The following is a 25,376-nucleotide window of genomic DNA, read 5'->3' as shown; positions in this document are numbered from 1 at the left end:
TTAAGCAGTAAAATCCAAGAATAAAGTATCCGGAGTACCAAAACTAACCAGATAGAGAAAAATGAAACTCCAGAGTATCACATGCATAAAAAAATGGAAATAAATGCTGAAGTTTCAGTGAATATCACTGTTAGTCTCTTTATTTTAGGTGCTATTTCATCATTACTTAGACACATTTTTACTCCTTTTAACAGAAGTGTAACAGTTCTACATAGTGTAACAGAGGCATCCATCCCAACTCTGTGCTAATCAGATGTTCATATTCACTTCTTCCAGTTTCTATGTTGTTGGAGTTGAACATTAAGACAAGAACAGAGAAGTTAAGGTGGAGGGAGTAGAATGTGAAGTTGTTCTTGATTTGTCATTGAAAGTGATTTACTGAAGGGCTTTTCATATTTTTTTTTTTTTTGGAGAGAAAGTGCTCTAAAATATCAATCAGGCCCTGCCCTAGAGGCAGAAGTGCTCTTCCACAAGCTTTTTACCTACCTCCCTCCTCACTGTGCTACCTGGTACTTTCTTGCTGCCTTATGGTTCTGCCTGTTCAACCTATATGTTCTACCTGCAACTCTATAAACTATAATTCACACTAAAGTGTTAGAGGAGGATGAATGTGCTTTCCTTATGGAGGAGGGAGATCTCATTAAAAAAATTTTTTTTCAATTAACAGTATTTTATCTTTTTCTAACCACCCCCACAAAAGAAAAAACAACACCACAAAACAAAAGCCTCGTAACATATTATGTACAGTCAAGCAGAACAAATTCTCATATTGCCCATATCCAAAAATAGGGGGTTTTTTGTTGTTTTTTGGGGGTTGTTTTTTGTTTTTTTTTTTTTGTCTCAATCTGCATCTTGAATTTGTCACTTCTCTGTTAGATTGGGGAGCATTTTTCATCTTAGGACCTCTGGAATTGTGGTTGGTTGTTGCATTAATGAGAATTCTGAAGTCTTTCACATTTATTTATCTTTACAAAATGTTGCTGTTATTGTTTTTAAACTTAAAGACAAATAAAGGGAAAGGGCAATGCTTAACTCAAAGGACTGAATCTTGAACAGAATTTCAGTTACTGTTGTGCCCATATCATGGAGATGTTATTTAGAAACAGGATAAGGAGGGCAACTCCTTAGTACCTCTCAAATCATTTCTTATAGGCAGTTCCTTAGTCCACTTACGTGTAATACAGACTCTGCAGAAAATAATAAGGCTTAGAATACTGAGGTTTTGAAAGTAGTCACAGTTGGTTTGTTTCATCTTTTCTCCTTGTGGGTAGTTGTTCTGATATATTAAGCCTGTTCTCCATGGCAGGAATGTCTTTATTTCACATGTAAATCCAATGTAGCATAGTTGCAAACACTCGGGGCTGAGAATCCTGAGGCCTATATCTGAGTCAGACTCTGCCGCTAAGCCACTGTTTGACCTTGAGCCAGACGACTGCCCCCTCTCTGAGTTTCTGTAAAATGAGGGGGTTTGACTAGATGATCTCTGCAGGGTCTTGTCCTGCTCTTGAGCTCTGCTTCTCATTGTAGTCACCTGGCTTTTGGGCCTAAAACCACAATATGGAAATTGGACATTTGTTTTTAATAATTTGAGGGCGGAAATGGGACTTTGTTCATTTCCTCAGTGTTAGTGAATTAAATTTGCATGGATTGGTATTTATTTTTAAGTTTCCATTTTTAGCCAGGTTTAAATATGTAAACAGTTAACCCTGGAATGTTTCCTAATGAATTTACTGGAATACAGAATACAAACATTCCCACTACAATCTCTGTCCTGGGAATTGTACCATTTGGAATATATTTTGTATTTAGATACATTTTCATGTGGAATAGCTATGTAAGTAGAATTTCAGTTAATTCCAACAAAAGGTAAATTCTTGACTAATAATACACAAAAGAAAAATAATCTCCTTAGAGGATATTGTAGAACTGCTACCCTTCTGTACCCACCAAGCCATGCCTACCATGTTCGTATAACAACTGCTAGTTAGTAATGTGTGTAACTGCACTGGATCTAATAGGGTACATTCCCTGTAACCTTTTGAGGCCTAAGGAGGAAGAGTTTGGTTTTTCTATGAAGAGTGTGATTGTTTTCCTCCTGGGCTCCTATTCACTAGTGGTACAAATTCTCTTCCTCGCTCCCAGCTAAAAGATGGTTTCTTTGTTGCCTTCACCACCATCTACTTGTGCAGAGAGATCGCAAGCTGTACCAATTGATGTATGAAATAATATGTGCTTCTTCCTGGGACAAACACCTTGAAGGTTTGAAGGGGAAATACATTTTTAAAAACCAGGGATATGGATAGGGAGTATACCTTTGATTTCACTGGTACAGGGAACTCCCACCACCAATGCAGTTTCAGTGCAGCTTAAGGTTGTGGCTGCTGATGGCCCAGTTGATAGAGAACTAGACCTGGAGTCAGGAAGACCTGAGTTCTGATGTGACCTCCAACACTTACTAGCTATGTGACACAGGGAAAGTCACTTCATCATTGTTTGCTTCAGTTTCCTCAACATTAAAATGGAGATTATAATAGTATCTACTTACTAGGATGAAATGAGATAATATGTATAAAAAGCACTTAGCAGAGTACCTGACCCATGGTAGGCACCATAGAAATGCTTATTCCCTTCCACCTTTAAAGAGTTGCCCATAATACTGAAGTTAGGTGATTTTCCCAGAATCAATGAAGGTCTTAACAGATGTAATATATTTTTTTGGGGGGGGGGGCATCATCTCAGTCTACTAGATCCTAACAATTACCCTGCCTCCCTAAAAATAGTTCCCAGAGAGTTCTTTTTTTTCTCTTATACAGAAGAAATCTTTCATATATATATAATATAATATATAATATGTAAATTTAAAACTCCCTATGTTGAGATGTAAGGTGAACTTTTAAAAAATTTATTTAAACATACTCTAGAGACACTTGAAGTATTTGCATTTTTGATTGTAGTGCTGACAGTATCATCACTTTTTCTTCATTCTTATAATTTTAGTTAAAGATGCTATATTATTAAAGATTTTAAAAACATTCTTTGATTAAACTGGTTTTCTTTGTGGTGACTTACTGTTTTATCTTTTCCTCCTCTGTACCTTTCTTTCCTTTTACTTTCTCCCTCTTCTTCTCCCTTCTCCCTTCCCATTTTTTCCCTACTTCCCCTCTTTCTTCTTCACTCCTCAGATCCCCTCTTCTCCCTCCTCCCCTTTCTTCTCTTCCCTCTCCTCTGCCCCTTCTCCTAATAATTTATTCCAAAAATAAAAAAGGAAATTAAAGTCTCCATTGAACAGAAAAATAGTGGCATTAAATATGTAGTAACTTATAACCCCCCTTCACCTTTCTAATTTCAGAGTTCTTCTGTGTCTCCATCTGCCAGTTTCAGAACTGCAGAGAAGCACAGAAACTCAACAGACTATTCTTCAGACAGCAAAAAACAGAAAACTGAAGAAAAGGAAATAACAACTCGTTATGTAAGCTCGTATTCACTTTGGTTGATGGTAGTCTTATTTTTCAGTGCTATAACAATAGCCACTCTTCCTTTAACTATTTCTGCCTAAAACTAGGATTTAAGAGGCAGTAAAACTTTAAAAAAAAAAATGAAATGCTAAGTATTTGGTATAGTTTTTAGTACCATATCTAAATCTCTACTTTTCAAAGTAGGAAATGGGTTTTTGTTTTTTTGTTTGTTTTATTTTGTTTACTATGTATTTGGGTTTTGTTATTGTTATTGCTGCTGCCAGTTTGGGCAAATAGTGCAAGTACCTTGAGCGTCTGTTTCAGGTGATCACTTTATTTAAATAGGTCAGTTTTTCTTCTCCCCATCCTAGAGATATTACAGATTTATGGTTTTTTGTGCCCAGCTGTAAATGGCAAGGGAATCTAGTAGTATTGCAGTAAGTGACATATGTATTTTATATATTCACTAGAATTTAATTTCCTGTCATGTTGTGTGATATATTTAGGTTTTCCTCAAGAGTAATTTAATTTTACCAAGAACTATTCAATGCCTGATTAAGCTCATCTCACCTCGATGGGGTTGCTGAGCTTGGAAGGGGTTTGTTTAACTTAACTGTCTAAAAATATAATTCTCTTTTGAAAAAAAAACAACAACAAAACATCTTCCCACTTGTCAATGCAGGACAGTGATGGAGAGAAGAGTGATGACAACTTGGTAGTTGATGTTTCCAATGAGGTATGTGTGCCTCTCTGATGACAACGAATGTACTTCTCTTGTTTTCTGATGTACACCAGATGTGGGCTCATGAAATAATGGGTCCTGTTATCCAGAATGTTTTCTTAATTTCTGCTGTGACCCAACTGTTGTTCATCTTGGGGCTCTTTTTTTTAATGTAATTCTTATCTTTGAAGGGGCTGTGATTTCATCAGTGTGGGAACTCCTTCGAACAATGTAGATCATAACCCCTTCATGCCTTAGGACATAGTTGAATGAGTTGCTCTGAGCTGCTCCCCCCACCCCAATCATCACCTGATAACCAGCCTTTTAGTAATGAGCTTCTCCAGACTCATCTAGGCTGGTTCTCTGTTGACAGACAGACAGTCTGTTGCCAGGCACATTTTGAGGACTTTCCAGCCTGGGAAGGATTTGCCAAAGCGAGTTCTCTCAAACTATAGTGCCAAGAAACAAGCTTCACCTCCATGTCATGATGTCAGAGTAGGACTTCAATAGAGGACTTATGGTTATTATTATCAAGAGCCACTTAAACTTTTTTTTCCCCTTTGATGTGAATTATCTTGAGTAAAACACATAGCTTATGGTCATCTTATGGAACTAATTGGTAGGATCATAGAATTTTGGTTTGGTTTTTGTTTTTTAAAGACCTATAGTACTTTCCCTTTGGTGCAACTCTAGAAGCTTTTATTTGAGCATTTGAATGGACTGGGAATGTTTTGTACGCAGACTATTAGATTCTCTCAGATAAACACTTTTTTCTCTCCTTTCCTCCCCCTCCGTCCCCGTGGACTGTAGCTTTGTGACTTCAGGTGCTGCATTAATGTCCATGTCGTTTATTTGTAGGATCCCTCTTCCCCTCGAGGGAGCCCAGCACATTCTCCAAGAGAGAATGGCCTGGACAAGACCCGTCTGCTCAAGAAAGATGCCCCAATTAGTCCAGCCTCTATTGCATCTTCCAGCAGTACTCCTTCCTCAAAATCCAAAGAACTTAGCCTTGTAAGCAGCACTTTTTTTCACTATCTTTTTCTAGAGTGTCTTATTTCAAGATGGTTGGGTTTATTCCCCCTTCTCCTCTCCCCCAGTATGGCATTCAGGAAAGGGTATGGCCAGCTGCCCACTGAAAACTCCCTTTGTCCCCATCTAATAGATGGTTGATAAGACTGTAAGACCAAGGTCTTTTTGGAAGGGGGAGAATTTGTTAACCTGCAGATGATGGATACATTTGTGTTGTGAGTCTTTTTGCAAGGATTGGGATTGGGAGATGGGGAAATGGAGTGAAATACGTCATCCTGAAGATGAATAAGTATATGCTGGTGTTCCAGAGAGATTTTTGTGCTTGTGGTTTATGGTAAATTCACTTTTCAGCTTGGATGTGATTTTGTTGCTAGCTTTGTTTGAATTACCAAGTATATTCAACTACAATAATTTTCACTTCCTATCTAAAAAGTAATCTGTCACTTACAAGAGTCTGCTTTGACTCCTACCACAAATCGCAATGCAAGAAAGCTGCTAGAAGTCGGGATCATTCCCCTCCCTGCCTTCTCTTTCTTTGTGGCTGCAGCTAATCATACTTACCATGACCAATTAAGTCTCTGGAACTTAAAATTTAAGATAAGTTTGTTTAAAAGATAACTCTCAGAGAAAAAATGAAAATTCCTCTCTTTGTCCACAGATTGGAGGATATATCTGGTACTGGAGTGGTGTTTTTTTTTTTTTCCCTTTAATCCATCATTGTTCAGCCCTTGTGTTGTAACCCTGTTTTAATGGAAGCTCCTCTGGGCTGAATCTTTATGACTATATAGGCTTGGTCCCTTTCTAATGAAATCTGCTAACCAGGAAGCCTATTATGAGTTGGCCATATCCACTGGGAACTAGGCTTAAACCACTTACTCTTTTAAATATAAGCCACCAGCAAGGAGTCAGTCACAGTCAGGTAGCAATGATTTTTGAGTCACAGTCAGCCCCTGCCTGATTCAGACCCGTTACTAGAAAGGAATGACTCGAGCCTGCTGCTGATTCTAGCTTTTCAATCATCCCCTTCCATCCTCTCCTATGTGCTGACTCCATTGCCTTTTTTTTAATGGGCAAGGAAGGCATGCTTTTTTTTAATCTAACATAATTTTGATTGTTCTATACTATTGTTCATTAACACAGTAATTCTAAATCTTTATAGATAGTTTTAGAAGGAAAATAAATGCCTTTGATTTTTGTCTCTGCTAGAATGAAAAATCTACTACTCCTGTTTCAAAATCCAACACTCCTACTCCACGAACTGATGCTCCGACCCCAGGCAGTAACTCTACTCCAGGATTAAGGCCTGTGCCTGGAAAACCACCAGGTGTTGACCCATTAGGTTTGTAAACAAAATCAAATAAAAACTCCAAACTACTCAGTGTCTGCTCTCTGAATATATTTGTATTTTGTCTTTTACAACTTTCTTCTTAAGAGTATTGATGAACTTGCATGTGATACTTTGCTAGACAAAGGGGAGTATTATAAAACAGTTTGAATGAACCTATTGAAGCATTGAGTGACTTTTCAAAGCATTAAAACAAATTGGTTTCTAGTATGGATGTTATTATCATTGTTAGTGTCATTATGATTCTATTTGAAAACCTTTTTCCTTCTTTTCTTTTTCTCCCACCTCCATTTTTCCTCTAGCTTCAGGCCTCAGAACCCCTATGGCAGTCCCATGTCCATATCCAGCTCCATTTGGAATTGTTCCACACGCTGGGATGAATGGGGAGCTGACCAGTCCAGGAGCTGCATATGCAGGGCTACATAACATCTCCCCTCAGATGAGTGCAGCTGCGGCTGCTGCGGCTGCTGCTGCCGCCTATGGAAGATCTTCTGTGGTATGTTTCTGGGGCTTTGTTCTTTAGAAAAGTTGTGATAGCACACAGAGAATCCTCACATTGTCTCTTGTGGATAGGGTGGTATGAAGAATTTATGCAACATTAGGAGTGTTAATAGAGGGACTTGTGTATATTCATAAAATTCAGCTACATAAAACTGAAGCCCTCTATTTTTTTGTCTAGACGTAATTCCATTGTGAAGGGACATACTTCCTTTTCAGTTTGAAAGTCAAAATCAGTACAAGCTTCACCATATTGAGCTCAGTAAGCAGTGTTCACATGGCTTATGTTTGTTTTTGTTATTCTGCTTGGGGAAAACTGTAGGTTGGTTTTGATCCACACCATCACATGCGTGTGCCAGCAATTCCGCCAAACCTGACCGGCATCCCTGGAGGAAAACCGTGAGTGTTGGTCTGCCATTGCATTAAACTAATTGCTTGCTGAAGTCATTTGTCTTTGCTGCTTAGTTCTACTCTTAGCTACTGAGTGCTGCTGCATCATAGCAGCTGTTTTGGAGCTGGGGGATAATTGGTGGGGCTTGCAAGGCTTGAGTTTTGTCCTCAAAGTATTTCTCATTTTTTCTTAGTACAGGAAGGAGGTAATAGGGCAGAGTTTTGTATTTTCAATTTGAAACTTTGAGCTTCCAGTATCAAAATGCAAATTGCAAAGGGATCTCTAGCAATCATGTCTTCTCTACTTCAGTTGCTGGTTTAAAGGCAGTTCCTTTGTTCACAAAAGTCCAGCTATTTCTTGCCAACACACTTAGTGCTCATAACTTGTTGAAAAAAGCACACAGAAATGTTTGGTCAGCTTCAAAACTCGGAAAAACATCCTGTTGGCATTTTACTTCCATCTCTTCCCAAAACAACTGACCAGATATGGTGATGAGTGCTCAGGACTTCTCTGACTGTAAACCTGGCACTTGGGAGTCATTTTCTTCATGGCCCTCCTGAGTTACAAAAGGTAACTAACACGTAATTCAGGCCTTGGAGTTAGCCCTCATTTTCCACTATACTACATGCAGTCCATTCCCCTCGTTTAAGCCTAGCATGCTTTGTTGTCACTCCCGGAACTCAGTATTCCTTGCCTACTCTTTGATTAGACTGCCCTAGATGTATATAATAAACATCCATCACAGTTAATGATAAAAAACAATAATAGCTCACATATAGTACTTGAAAGTCTGCAAAGCGTTTTACATCTGATAGGTGTTGTTATCCCCATTTTATGTGCTTTGCACATAATAGGCAAAAAATGTGCTGAATTAGATTATAAATTTCTCTAGGGCTTATTGGTTTATTATTGGCATTATTTATTTGATTTATTATTGGATTATTATTTTATTATTAGATTATTTTTATTATGCTTAATTTGGGTTATTATTTAATTGTATTATTTGTTTATTATTGGATTGTTGTCAACGGTATTCAGTAACTCCTGAGGAACTGACATGTCTCCGTCTCTCCTTTCTGAAGCTGATGGTATGGTCTTATTTAGAACTTGACCTGCTTATCTCAAGTCTCGGCAACTTTCATTCAATCATTTATCACGTTTTTTATTTGCTTATTATGTGCAAAGTATTATGCTTAACACCAAGGGAAATGTGAAAGTAAATATGAAACATCTTAGGCCTCAAAGATCTTGCAATTTAAGTAGAAAATACTAATGTTCTTTTTAGTAATCTACTCTGTACCATATCACTGCCCTTCCTTAGCTATTTAACAACATGATCCCAACATCCTCCCTATTCACTTTCTTCATATTCTGCACTTGCTTTAAGATGTCATAGTTCATAATTGGATAGGGTTGGGTAGTTTTGGTTCTAGGCATTTTGGTGTATCCATTTTATTTGTTGGCTGTCAAGTTTTGGACCTAAAGGTTCTGTTCTCAGCCCTTTCTCTCTCTTTTTTTTCCATCTCTTTTCATTCTCCATGACTTCACAGCCATCATCTCCATTTAGATGACACCTGAATGTCTGTCTACAGCCTTTTTCTGAACTCTGGAACTCTCAGTGGTTGATAGGACATCTCTGTGTTTCCCACTAGTATTTCAGACTCTGTTCATCTAAAACCAAGCTTATTGTCTATGTCCCTACCACCTTCCACCCCCCATCCTTCACCCCAAACCTATGCTTCCTTTTGACTTCGCTGTTTCTGTCATGGATAGCATTGACCTGGACTACCAAGTTCAAAACCTTGATATTTCTACTTTGAATGATCCTTTCATATCCTCTCATCTCCAGTCACTTACTGTATCCTGTAGAATATACCTCTTAAAAATCTTTCCTATCTGGTCCCTTCTTTATCTTCCTCCTGTCATTACTATACAAGAGGGTATTATTCCTCCATTGTGTGGTCATGTCATTTCTGTGCTCTGAAGACCTTTAGTAGCTCTCTTTTGCCTGCCAAGTAAATTTCAGATTCTTTTGAATGACTTTCAATGACCTCCACAATCTGGTACCACCCTACATTTTCAACCTTTTCTCATATTGCTCTTCTTAATGTGTTCTGCACTTTAAACAAACAGGATTTATCTTTTCCTCCCATCCTTTGCTTTTACCTCTCTGCCCCAGTAAAAGGAAAGTGGAAAAAAAAATTGTTGTGGGCATTTCCTCTTCCGTTCTTTGGTCGCGCTATTTTTTATGCCACATATTTCTGCTTCTCTCATCTTTCCCTCTTGAATATCTACCCATTCTTTAAAACCTAGTTCAAATACCACTTCCTTTATGGACCCCTCTTCAATTGCCCTTCCTGATAATGACCTTTCCCTTCAGACCTTTCATAGCACCTTGTTGGGTTTTTTTTTTTAAAACCACTCTAAATTGTTCATCATAAATTATTTTGTTATAGGGGAGTATGTGTGTTTATGCCTCTTGATTAAATTCTGAGCTCTATGAGGACAAGGCCTATTTCTTAATTGAACTTTCTCTTCTCCATGACCTACTCATCATACTCTGCATACAGTAGATGATTAATAAATGTTTATTGAATTGAGCATTTTCATATAATCGCTTTGGCCTATCATGTGCATATTTGTCTTAACTATTTTGGACCTTTTAGAGTACAAATTTTATCTCCTAGGTTATAACATAATAGTAAATGTGAAACCCTAAATCTTTGTCTCTTATAGTTATTTCGTGACCTGAATTATATTAAATATGTTAGGATATAAAGTTCACTAAGTCATAAGCCTTACATTTCTCACCAAAAAGCCCCTCCCCCTGCCAAGAACTGTCTTTCTCAATAAAGTTGTATAATTGTTGTGCATCTCTGACCTAATTACTTTTACAAAATGAACTGCCAGATATTATTTGGAATTATAATTAAATACATGTACCAAACTAATGAACAAAGTAGCATTTATTTGATAATCCACATTGGGGCTGCTTGTCTATTTGTAGAATTAGCAAAGTCCTACTCAGTTTATAATTGGAGTGACAATGTAGTTTAATTTCTACATAAAGAAAAATGAACTTGCCCTTTGTTTTACTGATGGAACTTCTCAGTAGTGTTACCATATTTGATTTAACATATTATAAAAGACTGAGATATGGCCAAATTCTGATCCAAGGGAGAAAAACCAAAATAAAACTACTGTTTCAATATAGAAAGTGACTAAAGAGAAATGAAGATATAACAAATAAAATAAAGATAGCTAATCACAATATAGTAATAAATCTTTGATTTTTCTTTTTAAAAGCAAGATTCTAGGATAAATAGGTATATGAGATAATCCTCCCATTATACTTTGCATTACTCTAGACTTTTATAGAAAATATCATATCTAAATTGGGGTTCCACAATTTAAATTGGGGCACAGAGAGTTAAGGGAAGAAATAGAGAAGACTGATGAGATGATTAGTTGGAATAGTGAGAAAGGTTTCAAAGAAGTGGAAAGAAGAAAAGCTATTTTTAATAGTGGCCTTTAAGTATAAGTATGTACGAGGTCAGAATACAGAAGGTGGTGAAATTATTTTTTTTTTTTAATTTTTTTTTTAAGGCAGTTGGGGTTAAGTGACTTGCCCAGGGTCACACAGCTAGTAAGTGTCAAGTGTTTGCTCTGAGGCCAGATTTGAGCTCAGGTCCTCCTGACTTCAGGGCCAGTGCTCTATCCACTGTGCCACCTAGCTGCCCCTAAGGTGGTAAAATTATTAAAATAACATTATCATAGTACATTAGCCATTTTGGCGCATATGTTTTTCTTCCTATCCTTATGTTAATCTTGTAAAGTAGGTTAGACCCATTTTGTAGACAAAAGAAAATTGTGACAGAGAAATTAAATGACTTCACCACAGCAACATGTAACAGCTGACCAATCTCATAGCTATGGCTCCTATCTCTAGACTGGTGCTTTCCACTCTATCATCCTCATTCTTTCTTAATCATCTCTGCTGAGGGCAAAAAACAAAAAATAGGCTTAAAATAGAGTAAAAATTATTAAAGGTTAGATCATCAAACACATTTCTTAACAATTATAGTTTGTTTTTTGTTTTTTTTTTGTCCTGACTGTCTTTGAAAACAGTCCTGGCAGTGAACTCTGTGTATCTGTCACTTGAGGTTGAGCCAACATTCAGAGATACTCATTGCCATCACCACTGGGGTGATATGTTATTATGGCCTAAGCAGCTCATGAAGATGTTTCTTAAAGACATTGAAGGTTTTCATTCTTAATCAATAGAGGGAACAATCTCAAAGATGGAGATCTTTTAAGTTTTCCAGTGTGGCTGTTACACACATCAGAGGAGCTATTTTTAGAGGTTGTAGAATCTCCTTTTTTGGAAGTCCTTAAAAGCATAATAGATTCATAATGGATAGGGTGCTATTATTTTATTAAAATTAATAGCATTTTGCTTTGACACATCATTTACTCCCAGATAAATAGTCTTTATCACCTCAGTACTTCAAAAATTAGCACCTGACCATTTAAAAAAGTTAAGCAAAACCATCTAACACAGTGACAGTTGATAGCAAGTATAACTTTCTGCTCATATAATATACTATTAACAGAAGGGAAAGAAGTGTTAACCTTTATCAGAAACCAAACTGGTCATGGTATTTAGCCCAGATGGGCTTTTGCATGAAGTCGGGTAGATAAACTTGGTGACTTTTTAAGATCGCCAGGTTTCCATATGTTTTGATATTATGCTGGATCCCAGAATGAATCCTGTCCTCTATACACATGCAGATTACCGCTCATATTTGCTGCTTCTTATCCTGTACAATTCTCATCCATCCCTTTCTTCAAGTCTTCCATACAGGTCACCCCAATATAGTCTTGTTTTAAAAAATATCTTTTGGGAGATATCTGTGCAAGCAGCATTCATGCCACTTACTGGCTATAGTTTCTTACAGATAGGAACAGGTTCCTATGGCTTTTCAGAAAGATTGGCTTCCATTAGAATTCTTTAGAGAGTCATTGTGAGTGGCCTGGCAATCAGGAAGACATGTGTTCAAATCCCACCTCAGACATTGTTTCTCTGTATGGCAAATGTGGATAACAATAGCACCTACCTCCCAGCATTGTTATGAGTATCAAATGAAATAATTATGTAAAACATTTTGTATACCTTAGAGTATACATAAATGGTAACTATTCCCATTATTATTACTATATACTACATAGAGTTCGTTGAAATCTGAAAATTCATTTTATTATTTTTTAAAATGTAAACTATCTTGAGTATTGCTTAAGTATTCTTGAAGCTGTCAGGAAGTGATTTTATGTTATTAAGCCTGGCAAGTAGAAAATGGGTATGATTTGGTTATAAGGTAAGATGAACCCTGAAGTTGAGTGCGGATTTGTCAGGTCAGACACATACTATATTTGACAGATATTTTGTTCATAATTATTTACCTACTCACATCTCACAGTAATGTTTTAGTGGGTGAGAGGTCTGTAAATCTGTTCAAATAAATTCTTATTAAAAATTAAGTAAACATCCTAAACTTGGGGGGGGGGGATTTCCTCCCGTTTTTTAAAACTTAGTCTAAAGATATAACTGCTACCCAACAAATAACAATGAAGCCAGTTAATTCCTTCTTTTTTTCTTTTTGGACATTTCAGAATCTAGAGACCTAGGTTTTAATTCTTCCTCTGCTTAGCCTTGTGCTCCTGGCTAATTCACTTAGCCCCCATGGACCTCAGTTTTCTTATTTGTAATATGAAGTGATTGGATTAGATGATCTAACCTAAATAATATGAAATTTAAATAGGGATTCAGCAGTCAAAAGGCATTTATTAAATGTCTGCTATACACTGTGCTAGGTTGTAGGAATAGAGACAGAAATGAGTCTTTGCCCTCAAGGAACATACACTCTATTGAAAAATATAACATATACATAATTAAATATATCCAAAGTAAAGTTATGGAGGGACACTCGCTGCTGGGGTGCGGGTGGTCGGGAAATGTTTCATGTTCCCTTGAGGGGGGATGGAAGGAAGAGGGAGTGCAGTGTACTTTTCTTGAAGGAAACAAAGGATTCTTGGAGGCTGAGGGGAAGAGGGTGTACCTTCCCTGCTTGAGCGACAGCTAGTGAAAAGCCCAGAGACCAGAGATAAGAGTACCTGAGGAGCTACAAAAAGGCAGGTTTGGCTAGACCACAGGGTGTGGGAAAGGATTTATATATAATAGGGTTGGAAAGGTAAATTGGGGCCAAGTGATAAAGAGCTTTAAATGCCAAACCAGCAGGCTTCTGTTTAATCCTAGAGACAATAGGTAATTATTGAAATATGAGTAGGAGAGTGACCTGGTCAGACATCACAATAGGAAAATCACTTTGGTAGCTCTTTTGGGGTATGGTTTGGAGAGGAGAGAGAATGGATATCAGTAAGAGGCTGTCACAGCAGTGCAGGGGAAAGGGGATGAGGGCCTGATGCAGGTAGTACAGAGAGAAGTGCTAGACTCCTTGGGCAGCTGGTGAAGCCAAGGGATCCCTTCTTAAGAGGTTTTAAATGCATAAAATAAAATACATAGGGTTATAAATAAGCTAATTATCTCAAAATAGTTATTGAAATGCACATTTTTAAAATTTACATACTTCAGGTTGAGGACCCTTGTTGTAGATGTAGAAATTACAAGATATGGCAACTGTTTGAATATTGGTGATGATCCAGCAAAAGGAGACTGAGCAAAGGTCATACAAGTAAGAGGACAACCAAGAGAAAAGAATGACACAAAATCCCAGAGAAAGAGAGAGTGAGAGTATCCAGGAATCTGCTCTGGACACTGTTCAACTTTGTTAAGTAATGCAAAGAGGCCAAGAAGAATGAGCACTGAAAAAAATCCAATGGATTTCTCAGTTAGGAGATCATTGGTAGCATTAGAGAAAGAAGTTTCAGTTGACTGAAGCCAGGTTGTAGAGGTTTGAGAAGTAAATGAGAGGAAAGGAATTGTAGATAGTATAGACACCTTTTTTTTTTTTGTTGTTGTTGTTGTTAAAGAAATTTTGCTTTGGAAAGGAAGAGATATTGAATGTTAGCTTAAGGGGTGGTAGGGCCTTTTGAGCTGCCTTTTTTTTCTTTTTAACCAGGTTGGGGAAAGTTTGGGCATTTTTATAGGCCTTGGTGGAATAACAGTAGATTGAAGAGTAAAGGGAGAAGGAATAACTTGAGCAATCTACTGGGAAAGATAGAAAGGGAGGAGATAAAGGATTGCATGTAGAAGGGTATTGTCCTTTGTTCAGAAAAGGATCATTTCTTTATCAGAGACTGGAGTAAAGGAGGAGGGAATAAGGGTTGATATCCAGGGGTTTTGAGATATTGAAAAGGAGAGAAGGGAGAGCTCACAGCAAATAATCTCTATTTTCTCAGTAAATTATGAGATGAGGTGAATTTCCACACTGTGCTTCACCCCTGGAGGATCATTCAGCTGGCCTTCCTGGGTCTGTTGTTTTTCAAAGATTGAGTCTCGACTACCAAGGCTAGTTCTCTCTTGATTTCATAATCGACTCTTTTCTCTGCTGCCAGAGTTTTTGCTCCCTGAAGCTACTTCCCGTCTTGAATCGTAACTGCCTTTCTGTGTCTGTGTCCATCTGGGGAGTGTGTGTTTTTGTTCCCTTCCTTGAGCTGCTTGATTCTCTGGAATGCTTCTTACTCTGAATATAGTGTCTCCTTCTGGGCCTGTTGTTAGGTGCCTTCACTGATGGAGAGAGTAGAGAAAATTCCCTCTCTCCCACTAACTCTGGCACAAGCCCAACCTCTGTACCTCTTGCCTCAAATCCTCACTCTAAATTAAAGAACAGAGAAATGTGCCTTCAGGACAAGACACAATAAGGGAAAGAGAAGTAAAAGATCATCCTAACAGTGTGAAGAGTGGAGTCCTGAAACAATCAAGAGCTACCTCTTTAGACACCAGTAAAGAGCCTATGATCTGTGAATGGCGTAAATCACAATTAAGGTTAAAGAATGGTCTAATTCTTAACCTTAACCTATAGGGCTGATAACCTTATATGAGCTAAAACAACTATCTGCGGTAGTTGTGAGCGTATCTTTTATGCATGATAAAGTAAACGAGGGTGTTAAGTATGGTAAGGGCTGAATATTAGAACCTTATGTTACCAGTGGGCATGAGCTTCATCAGCTAGTTGGTAATAGGACTCCTGCTCTGATATTCTCTCTCACTGAGCCTTTCATCCAGCAAAGATTTAACAGCTTCATAAATAAAGTGCACTCCATTGATTGACCCACCCAGGGTGGTTTCACTCCTATGCTCTTTACACCCATCTTGGTTCCCCCCATCACCCTCCTGCTTATTTGCCCTTTGAGTTTTCCTTCTGCCCTCCAGGAATGTGAAATTAGTCACAGTCACTTTCCTCACTACCTTTGCTTTGCTGATGCTTGTCTCTTCCTTTAGCATCCTAAAAATAGAGATAGATTCTATTGTAGGAGATGCTCTATGTTAAGTCATATATTACAGCCAAACACTTTCCCAACCTGAGGGTTTTCCCTGGAAATGAATTTGAGATGAAGCTGTTGATAGGTTATTCACAGGTGGGCCTTCTTGGCAGTCACACAGTGCATTTTTTCTGAGAGCTCAGATTCCATTTGGTATTACTGGGATTTGTGATTGTCATGTCAGGTCAAGGGGGGGGGAAGTCCCATTTTTTACTCATCTGCCACTTTACCAGGGGACTCTGGAGAATCTTAACTCCTTAGTTCCTGGTCATTTTGTGCCTATTATTCTTTATTAGCCAGTTACTCGGAAATATATATGATTGATATGATGAGATAATAACAGAAAATCCAAGCAGTTGGGCTGTGAATCACACATCGCTCTTTGATTTGTAGATGATGCTGAACATTTCATTTCTCATTTCCCATCTTCGTTCAGCACAGGGAACAAACAATTCAGTAAATTTTCTTTCATTTCCACTCTTCTTTTCTTTAGAGCATACTCCTTTCACGTTAGTGCAGATGGTCAGATGCAGCCTGTACCTTTTCCCCCTGATGCCCTCATTGGACCTGGAATCCCTCGACATGCTCGTCAGATCAACACCCTTAATCACGGAGAAGTAGTGTGTGCAGTTACTATCAGCAACCCCACGAGACATGTGTACACTGGTGGGAAGGGATGTGTCAAAGTCTGGGATATCAGCCACCCAGGAAATAAGAGTCCAGTGTCTCAGCTGGACTGCCTGGTAAGCCATTAGTAATAAGTAAAACTCTAATGCCTTTGAAATAAATGAGTTTACAATTTTTTTTAAAATGAATGTTAAAAATTGTCTTTACATGTAACTGGGGAAAAATTTTTTTTAAATTGAATTTGAAGAAGTGATTTTAGTTGACTAAATTATATGTGTGAGTGAAGCAACATGATAGTCATCAAAAGATACAATGAGTTTGGGGTCATTACTGTTCCTTAATTTTTACTCTTTTAAAACTGGAAAAATTGAACATTGGCTTTGTTTCTATCTTATTTGGCAAAAATTCCCTTTACTTTGTTTATGATTCATGCAGTTGCATAGTTCTACCAGCTATATGTGTGCATGTCTGTGCATGCATACCTGCAACTATATGCATACATAAACATATACTCAAAAATCTAAATCACTGGCATCCTTTTATTTTTAGACAGATTAGATAGAGGAAGGTTAAACAAACAGAAGTAATACTGCAAGTAACAGGATCATTGGGGGTGGCTTTGAAACACCAAGCCCATCACCTGAGTACAGTAGCCAAGTAGGAAACAGCAACACTGTATTCTAGCCTTGCCATTTGATAGTAGCTTTTAACTCCTGATTGAAATCGTTAGTTTTTCTCTCATTGGCATTTGGTTGAAACTTGCCCTAAAGTTATTTTGGGAGCAGGTATTTTTCCTCTTTCAAGAAACCTAAATCCTGCTGGGCAAAACTTTTTCCCCTCTGTCTTAGCAGCCCTTGATAAGGTCTCACCTCCTGTTGATCTAAGTGCTGCTTAATCAAAACCATTTAGGCAGGTAATAATTCTATGGAAATGAACATTTCCAAATGTCTGCAACCCCTTATACCTTTGCTGGCTGAAAGAAATAAGCGGGCCTTTTCTAGACACGGGCATGATAGAACATGATTTTCTGTTTTCTCTGTTTTGGGTTTTTACAGATCATAGGTATGTGTGCACATGTATATGTTGGTGTGCATGAATAACTTATGTGAGTTTGTGAGTTGTTGAATATGTAAAGCTTTTAATTGTTCAGGGTTTAGTCTAGATCTTGGCTTTTTGATGCTAATTAAGATTAAATATCTCTCAGTACTAAATTCTGTAGATCAAGTTTAAGTACTTCCCTAATGTCATGTAATTTTCTGGCATTAATCCACTTTATCATTGTCATAAGTATAAATGGCTCATTAAAACCAGGAGGGAATACAATACTTTTATGGATCTCTGCTCTCATGTTAATGCTGTTTTCCTTTCCTCATGAGTAATCGCTTGATGGTTTCTGTCTCCACAGAACAGAGATAACTACATCCGTTCCTGCAGATTGCTCCCTGACGGCCGCACCCTGATTGTTGGAGGGGAAGCTAGTACATTATCCATTTGGGACCTGGCAGCTCCGACCCCACGCATCAAAGCTGAGCTGACATCCTCGGCTCCTGCCTGCTACGCCCTGGCGATCAGCCCTGATTCCAAGGTCTGCTTCTCCTGCTGCAGCGACGGGAACATCGCGGTGTGGGATCTGCACAACCAGACATTGGTCAGGTGGGTCAGCAGGATCTGATTACCAACAAGGGAAGAGCTCATTTAGCCACTGTGGGCCACGCTTCTTTCTGAATGCTTTGTATATACAAATGGACGAATAATGGATATAATAACAGTAACAGTAATACCAATACTAACCCTGTGACAGTGAGGAGTTGTAAATATTGTTATCCACGTTTTACAGCTGCAGAAACTGTGACTTGGGTTGAATGATTTGCCCAAGGTCACTTGGCTAGGAAATGTCAAAGCAGGGACTTGATCCCAGATCTCCAAATAAAGTGTGCTTTCCTCTCTACCTTGCTGCCCCTCCCCTATGACTAGAAGTGTTCTGGAGTGTCACCATTAGCCGGCCGGGAGAAAAGAAGCATCTAATTCCATCAACTCTTTGTGCTTTATAAAACCAGATATTTTGGTTCTCCGTTTTATTCCTACAGAATATAGGATGAAAAGTGAAGTCACGTTGATGCTAATACTTTGATAAGTTTTCTATAACTTGTGATCTTTCTGGATATCCTTTAAGCATAGCATAGTGGTTAACGTGCACTGGACTCAGGCTCAGAAATACCTGGGTTCAGGTTGTGCCTCAGATACTTTCTGGGGCATGATCCTGTGTTAACCGATGGGAACCAATACTGCCATGACCACCATCACCCTATATTTAGTGGGAACCCACAGGATATATGGCACTATGCTGGGTGTCATGGTGTTTCGATGCTTTTGATTGGTTTTGATCCTATCCTGAAATAGTTTGTGATCCAGTGGAGCCAGCAGTGGAGGGGAAGGAACACCACTCATCTGTAATTGTAATTTTAAAATAAATGAAAAATTGGTTCATATGTTTAGAGGCAGAGGAGGTCTGAAAGATCGTCTAATCTAGCCTCCCAATTTTTCTAGATGAAGAAACTGAAGCCCAAATATGTTGAGTGACGTGACCAAGGCTGTATGGTAATAAAATCAAGATCCGAACTCACATCCCTCACGTCCCCTAATTTCACATACAGTGTTTTTTTCCATGGTACTATGCTGTGAAAAGGTTCATGCATAGGTCCAGCAGCTAAGTAGAGAGGAGAGGGTAAAAGTGATGGTGACAAGGGGAATAATTACTGCCAAACTCAGATAAAAGGTAATCTGAGTAGAAGCGTTTGGAGGTGGCCTTGAGGAGCCTATGTGGAACCGGTTTATATGTAATGTTATTAATTGGAGCAAAATAACTATAAGTGCATGACAATTACCTTTCTTTTCCCCTTGGTGCATTGCACTCAGTCCAGCTGTTCAGTTGAACGCTGCTGTTGTCTTTGTTCCACTGGTGTTCTCTACTGTAGTCTTTGCTGGTTGGAAGGAAGGCAAGAGAAAATAATGGGATGGGCTCTAGCGTGCTTTGTGCTGGCTGTTGTCAGATGCTCACTTTTAGATGAGCATGGCCTTCCTGGGTAGATCCACTCTGAGCTTCTCTGCCTGACACTCATAGCACTAACTTTTGTAGCCTTTTGGAGTTACACAGTCAGACAACAGAGTGCACAGTATCTCTCCTTGGCAGACTGTCCATTTCTGGAGGGGAAGATTAGCTTTGCATCCCCTCACACAACCGCTTGTGCCAAGTTATGGGGAGAGAATAGAGTTTATTGTGTTTTAATATTCGTACAGGTCATCTGAATGCAGATGTGAATTTTCTCTTGTTTTTTCATTCCATTCAAAGATAATTTTCTCTTTGTTAGTCGATTTCAAAAGCCATCTAGGTCTTGGAAAATAACCAAGTGAAATAGGAAATTCTATACCTATTCTTTGCCATTTATTGAAGTTTGGAGCAAACTTATCATGTTTATAAAATATGTAATTATTATTAAGTAATAACACTTAACTGTGGCTAAGGAAGCAAAGCTAGTTTTTGACATAAAACACTCCATTGAGTTCATCTTGAAACTGCCTCATTGTCAAAGTCTTTTTCCTCCTCTCCCCTGCCCCCACTTTTTGACATTTTCAGGCAATTCCAAGGCCACACAGACGGAGCCAGCTGTATTGACATTTCGAATGATGGCACCAAGCTCTGGACAGGAGGTTTGGACAATACGGTCAGGTCCTGGGACCTGAGAGAAGGGCGGCAGTTACAGCAACATGACTTCACATCGCAGGTAGCTGTCTTTGAGGCCTTTGACATTTTAGAAATTGTGGATTTCTATAAAATGTGTGAAATTTTAAAAGGCAGAAACTAAGGCGAGTTCCAGAGTCATCATTCACTGTGCATGGTTTGTTAATTTGAGGTTCTGAATTAGCTAGTTACTAATAGGGGCTCACATTTTTTTAAACTAAGTTTACTTATTCAAGTCTTATTCAAGGTTGTTTGCCATTAGGCAGTTTTTGTTATTTGTTAGTTTTGAAGAGCATTACTATATAAATTTTTTCTGTCAATTAAAACTATAGACTAGATTGATAGAATATATTATAAAGATTATGTTCCAAATACACATTCATTTGGGGATTTATTTTTCTCTCTTATTTAATTAGTCTTTATTTTTCTCATAATTGGAGTGGTATATCTACAAGAGATTAGGTTATCTTTTTAAAGGCAGTCACCAGATTTTTTTTTTTATTCTATGTACTATTTTAATATTAGATCTTCTCTCTGGGATATTGTCCCACTGGAGAATGGCTTGCAGTCGGGATGGAGAACAGTAATGTAGAGGTGCTACACGTTACCAAACCAGACAAGTACCAATTACATCTTCATGAGAGCTGTGTGTTGTCACTTAAGTTTGCTCACTGTGGTAAGCAGACTTCCATGCTTTGTCATTTTTTTTTCTGGCTATATGGGGAGGCTGCGGTAGGATAGTTCTTTGTTTACTTCTTTTAAGCTTAACCTTGGATGTATAAAATGGATTCTCTTGTTTGAATTTGATCGTGACTATATTCACTTCTCTCTGCCTTTAACTTTGTGGGTTTTCTGTGTTTGAGGTGAAAGGAATTTTTATTCAGTTTGTTTGTGAATTAGACGACTTTTATGTGAATAATTCTTATTGCTCTGAGTGAATTTTTCTGTTCTTTTTTGGTGAACTTGAATTTTGATTCTGAGGCATTAACTCTGATATCTTAAATGATCTGATTGTAGGAAAATGGTTTGTAAGCACTGGGAAGGATAATCTGCTCAATGCGTGGAGAACTCCTTATGGGGCCAGTATATTCCAGGTATTTCATGATGCTTCACTCCTACATTTTTTTTTTAAACACACCTACATTTTTTTTAAACACATTAGGAATGGAATTGTATGAAGATATCTGATTTGTTTTTTATTAATCACTGAGTTCATTAACTTTTAAGGTTGTCTTTAAAGGTTATATTGTCTGACTACTGCATGAAGTTGGAGTGATATTGTCCCATTTAAAACATTAGTAATGGGTGTAAAGAATTATAGTGGTATAATTATAGCTGTCTCATGCTGTGCATATTATAGTAGGTGCTTAATATATATTTACTATTTAATTGCTGAAATATCTATATCCTCTTTGACTGTGACCCTGGGCAAGTCGTTTAACTTTATAATACTCTAGCCAACTGTCTAAAACTATAAATTTCAGAGAGAGGATTAACCTTCAGTAATAATAGGGAGTTTCTTCGTTGAGGAATCATGATACCTATGAAATTCCAAGTCCAGTTCTGTTCAAGTCCTCTTGACTACAGTTGGAAAATCTCTATTTCCTGGGAATCACCTGTAGTAGAGTCAGTTTGGCATAGTTAAAAAAGTAGACTTGACAGTTAGATATGCATGTGCTAGAATACCGTGTGTGTGTGTGTGTGTGTGTGTGTGTGTGTGTGTGTGTGTGTACACATATAGTTTTGGGCAAGTGATTTAGCCCCTCTGAGCCTCAGTTTCCTTATCTCTAAAGTAGGGATAATATTTATTCTCTCTTTATGTTGAGAAATTATCATCATCATCATTATTATTAATCTAGAGATAGGAACTAGACTGAGTTACCAATGTAGGGAACTCCTCAATGGAGAAACTCCCTCTACCAGTACAGGTCACCACCTTCTCTGCAGTTTATGATCTTAGACCATTGCATAGAGTATTGAGCAAGACTAAGCAGCTTCCTCAGGGTCACACAGCCAAGTGTGAGTTGGAGGCATGACTTAAATCTGCGTCATCCTGACTCTGAGGCTGGCTCTTTATCCACTGTACAAAACTTAGTATGATATATAGAAGGCACAAGTTGTAAAAGTCAAGTATACATGCACGTGAATGAGTGTGGGTGTGTGGGTAGGTGTGGGTGTGGGTGGGTGTGTGTGAGAGAAGAAACAGATCAAATTTTAGGGTTTTAAAAAAAGAAACATTACATTTCTTCATTATGTTTTTCGGTTATCCTTTAAAATGGGAGGCGATAATATTTTTACTTTTACTCATTTTAAAGCTTATAACTTTACTGTTTCTTGAGTATTGATATTTATTTTTATATGTTCTTTTCTAGTCCAAAGAATCCTCATCGGTGCTTAGTTGTGACATCTCTGTGGATGATAAGTATATTGTCACTGGCTCTGGGGACAAGAAGGCAACAGTCTATGAAGTTATTTATTGAGGACAAACCTTAATGCAAACCGGACCCCTCCTTGTAGCACTTTGCTGTATAATCCTTTTTTTTTCTTCCCAAGCCAAGGATTTAAAATGTTCCTCACAGTTGTGGAGTTGCTTCCCTCCCCTGCCCCCCACTTCCTCCTTGCTATTGAATTGTGAATGCTCATTAAGAACCTGTGATACCAAATCTTGAAATATCTACTTGGAAGAACTCGGAATAAGCGTACTTAACAGTGAACTGAATCTTTAATTATGTATTATATCTGTAATATATTTATTTTGTTTAAAGAAGGCTTTCTAACAATGAACTGACTAAATAAAGCTGTCTGCTCCCGCCTTGGTAATAAAGGTGCGTTGTACTTTGATATCCCCTTTTTTGTTTTGGCAGGGGAGGGCAAAAGGACATTTAAAATGACCAGTTAGTAATGGTTGTAAGCATAGACTGGTAGCTATACAAAGACATTGAATGTTTAATATCAACAGGAAGCAATATGCTGCTTCTTTTTTTTTTTTAAACAAATTTTGGAAATTTGATTAAATAAAGAGGAATTTCTAACTAATGCCATAAGCATTTTGGTTAATTTGGAAAGTTTAGCTTCTAGCTGTCTCAGTTAAATATACTCAAAGAACGCTACCCTCTTAGATACCTGAAGGTTTAGGAACCACTTCAGAACTGGTTGCTATTTTTAGAACTTTCCTTTTTATTAGTTTTATTGACCAGGCAATGGTCACTATATTTTTTTTAATTTTTTTTTTTTTTTTTGTATTATAGAAAGATGAACAGTAAATTGGCCTCAAAGAGACAACTTAATCCCTCCCGGATATTTTTGCCACATTTCTTTGGAAAGGGGAGATGTGCATCTTTGGGCAATTTTGTGGTTACAAGAAATTTTGGAAAACATTTCGAGTGTTGTTTGGGAACTGCACAGGTGCACAGCTGTAGGAAAGGAATTCCTACCACTGTGTAAGCCAAGCCTTTGACAAAGAAAGGACAACAAAGGAGGGAGGATTTGCAAGAATCCCTCCTCCAGAAGAACAGGAAGAATGGGCTCTCACTTGAGATGAGGACTTGCTCTACTGGCCATCGGTTCTTTCCATGTCTTAGTTGGATGTCCCTGGAGTAGACACAAGGCTGTGTTGTGCCACCATACCAGAGACATTGTGTTATCTTTTTATGTTGTTGTTGTTGTTGCTGTTAAACCATGATCTGTGACTCCTTTTTTATTATTATTAATTATTATTATTATTATTATTTGTTTGAATGCTTTATAAATCTTTTAAGTCTGTGGATCTGCTGATGTACAGTGCCTTTGCTGCTATGGATCAAAATCAAAAGAACCGTGTAGATAAACTTTATCGTATAGGTAGAAAATTACTTAATTTCATACTAGAAATGGGTTGATGCTGCAAATTGAAATGGACTATTCATTGAAGTTCCAAATGTGGTAGCAGAAAAAAAAAATGGTGTCTTAAGTGCATTGTGTTTGATGTCATTGACAGTTTCGTAATACTCTACAGTGTAGAAAGATTTTGATACTAAACTGTGCATTGTACATAGTTCTAATGCATTGTATTGACCACCAGTACTTCTATAATGGTAGAATATTGTTTGTGCATTCAGACTTTTAAGCATTAAACATAAATAACTTCTAGGATGCTTATTTTTCTAAATTGCTTTATTGGGTTGGTGGGTGAGGGAAGATACTTGTTTTAACATTTTTACTTTTGGAAGTTGCATGGCTGGTATCTAACATCAAGGCTTCTATTGGGCAGTAGGTGATTGGCCACAGTCAAGCAAAAGTGGTACAAATTTTTAATTTCTTAATTATCATTAGTGAGTGAGAGAACTGTTTTCAACCATCCTCACCAATAAACATTTATTGACTTGTCTTTAGATTTATAAAAGCTTCACTACCAAAATACCTAATGGTGTTTTAGCTGTTCAGTCCTGGACAAATCATGGAATAGCTGAGTCGCCATTTCTTCATTTGGAAAACGAGAACAATAGCACCTCTGAAAAGAGGTACTCATGGATAGAGAGCCAGCCTCACAGTTGGGAAGACCTGGTTTCAAATCCTAGGCATATCGGTTAAGCTGTCATATCCCCCACCAAATTCTTAAGTGCAGAGAAGGTGCTGATCATCATTAGAAGGTTTTTCCTCATTAGGATTTCTCTATACCCATGAAATCACAGGTCCCATTAAAAAAAAAGAAAAGCAAACCTCCAGTTACTTACTTTAACCAGGTTGTTGTGAAGATATATATAAAACACATTGAAAATGTTAAACACCATGTAAATAAATGTCATTTTTAAAAATTAGCACCCTAATCATCACTCTCAGAAACATGGTAATATGATGCATTTTCCTGTCAACAGGTTTCTGATCTTTTGAGAAATAATGCCATAATTGTAAGGCTGCCTTTTTTAGAAACACCAAGCCCTGTTCACTCAGCATCAAACTTCAGCATAGGGAACATCAATCAGAAAACACGGGTTAAATGATTACTCTATCCCAGGTACTGAGCTAGGTGCTATGTCTGCATAGATAAAAACGACCATCACTGTCCTCAAGCTTAAATTCTTTGGGGGTGGGGT

General features: G+C 37.8%; 1 protein-coding gene across 3 annotated transcripts in view; it reads left to right on the top strand.

Moving 5' to 3' along the window:
- The window catches only part of LOC114025925 (transducin-like enhancer protein 4), a 160,246-nt gene extending 135,811 nt beyond the window's left edge, over positions 1–24,435 (top strand). For 2 of the 3 annotated variants that reach the window (XM_027839453.1, XM_027839452.1), the window contains exons 9-21: positions 3,350–3,469; positions 4,138–4,191; positions 5,035–5,187; positions 6,412–6,544; positions 6,853–7,046; positions 7,371–7,447; positions 16,432–16,681; positions 17,971–18,218; positions 20,200–20,347; positions 20,830–20,980; positions 21,322–21,398; positions 22,677–23,129; positions 23,553–24,435. In XM_027839453.1, the coding sequence (XP_027695254.1) occupies positions 3,350–3,469; positions 4,138–4,191; positions 5,035–5,187; positions 6,412–6,544; positions 6,853–7,046; positions 7,371–7,447; positions 16,432–16,681; positions 17,971–18,218; positions 20,200–20,347; positions 20,830–20,980; positions 21,322–21,398; positions 22,677–22,784 (1,713 nt within the window). In that variant the 3' untranslated portion in view covers positions 22,785–23,129; positions 23,553–24,435. The remainder of the gene's footprint in view (positions 1–3,349; positions 3,470–4,137; positions 4,192–5,034; positions 5,188–6,411; positions 6,545–6,852; positions 7,047–7,370; positions 7,448–16,431; positions 16,682–17,970; positions 18,219–20,199; positions 20,348–20,829; positions 20,981–21,321; positions 21,399–22,676; positions 23,130–23,552) is intronic. The other variant, XM_027839454.1, reaches the window with a different exon arrangement.
- Positions 24,436–25,376: the final 941 nt, after the last annotated feature.

The sequence above is a fragment of the Vombatus ursinus genome, unplaced genomic scaffold (assembly GCF_900497805.2).
Source record: "Vombatus ursinus unplaced genomic scaffold, bare-nosed wombat genome assembly UNPS02014832.1, whole genome shotgun sequence".
Classification (NCBI taxonomy): Eukaryota; Metazoa; Chordata; class Mammalia; order Diprotodontia; family Vombatidae; genus Vombatus; species Vombatus ursinus.
The sequence above is the reverse complement of the archived record's forward strand: the minus strand, read 5'-3'. Positions and strand labels throughout refer to the sequence as shown.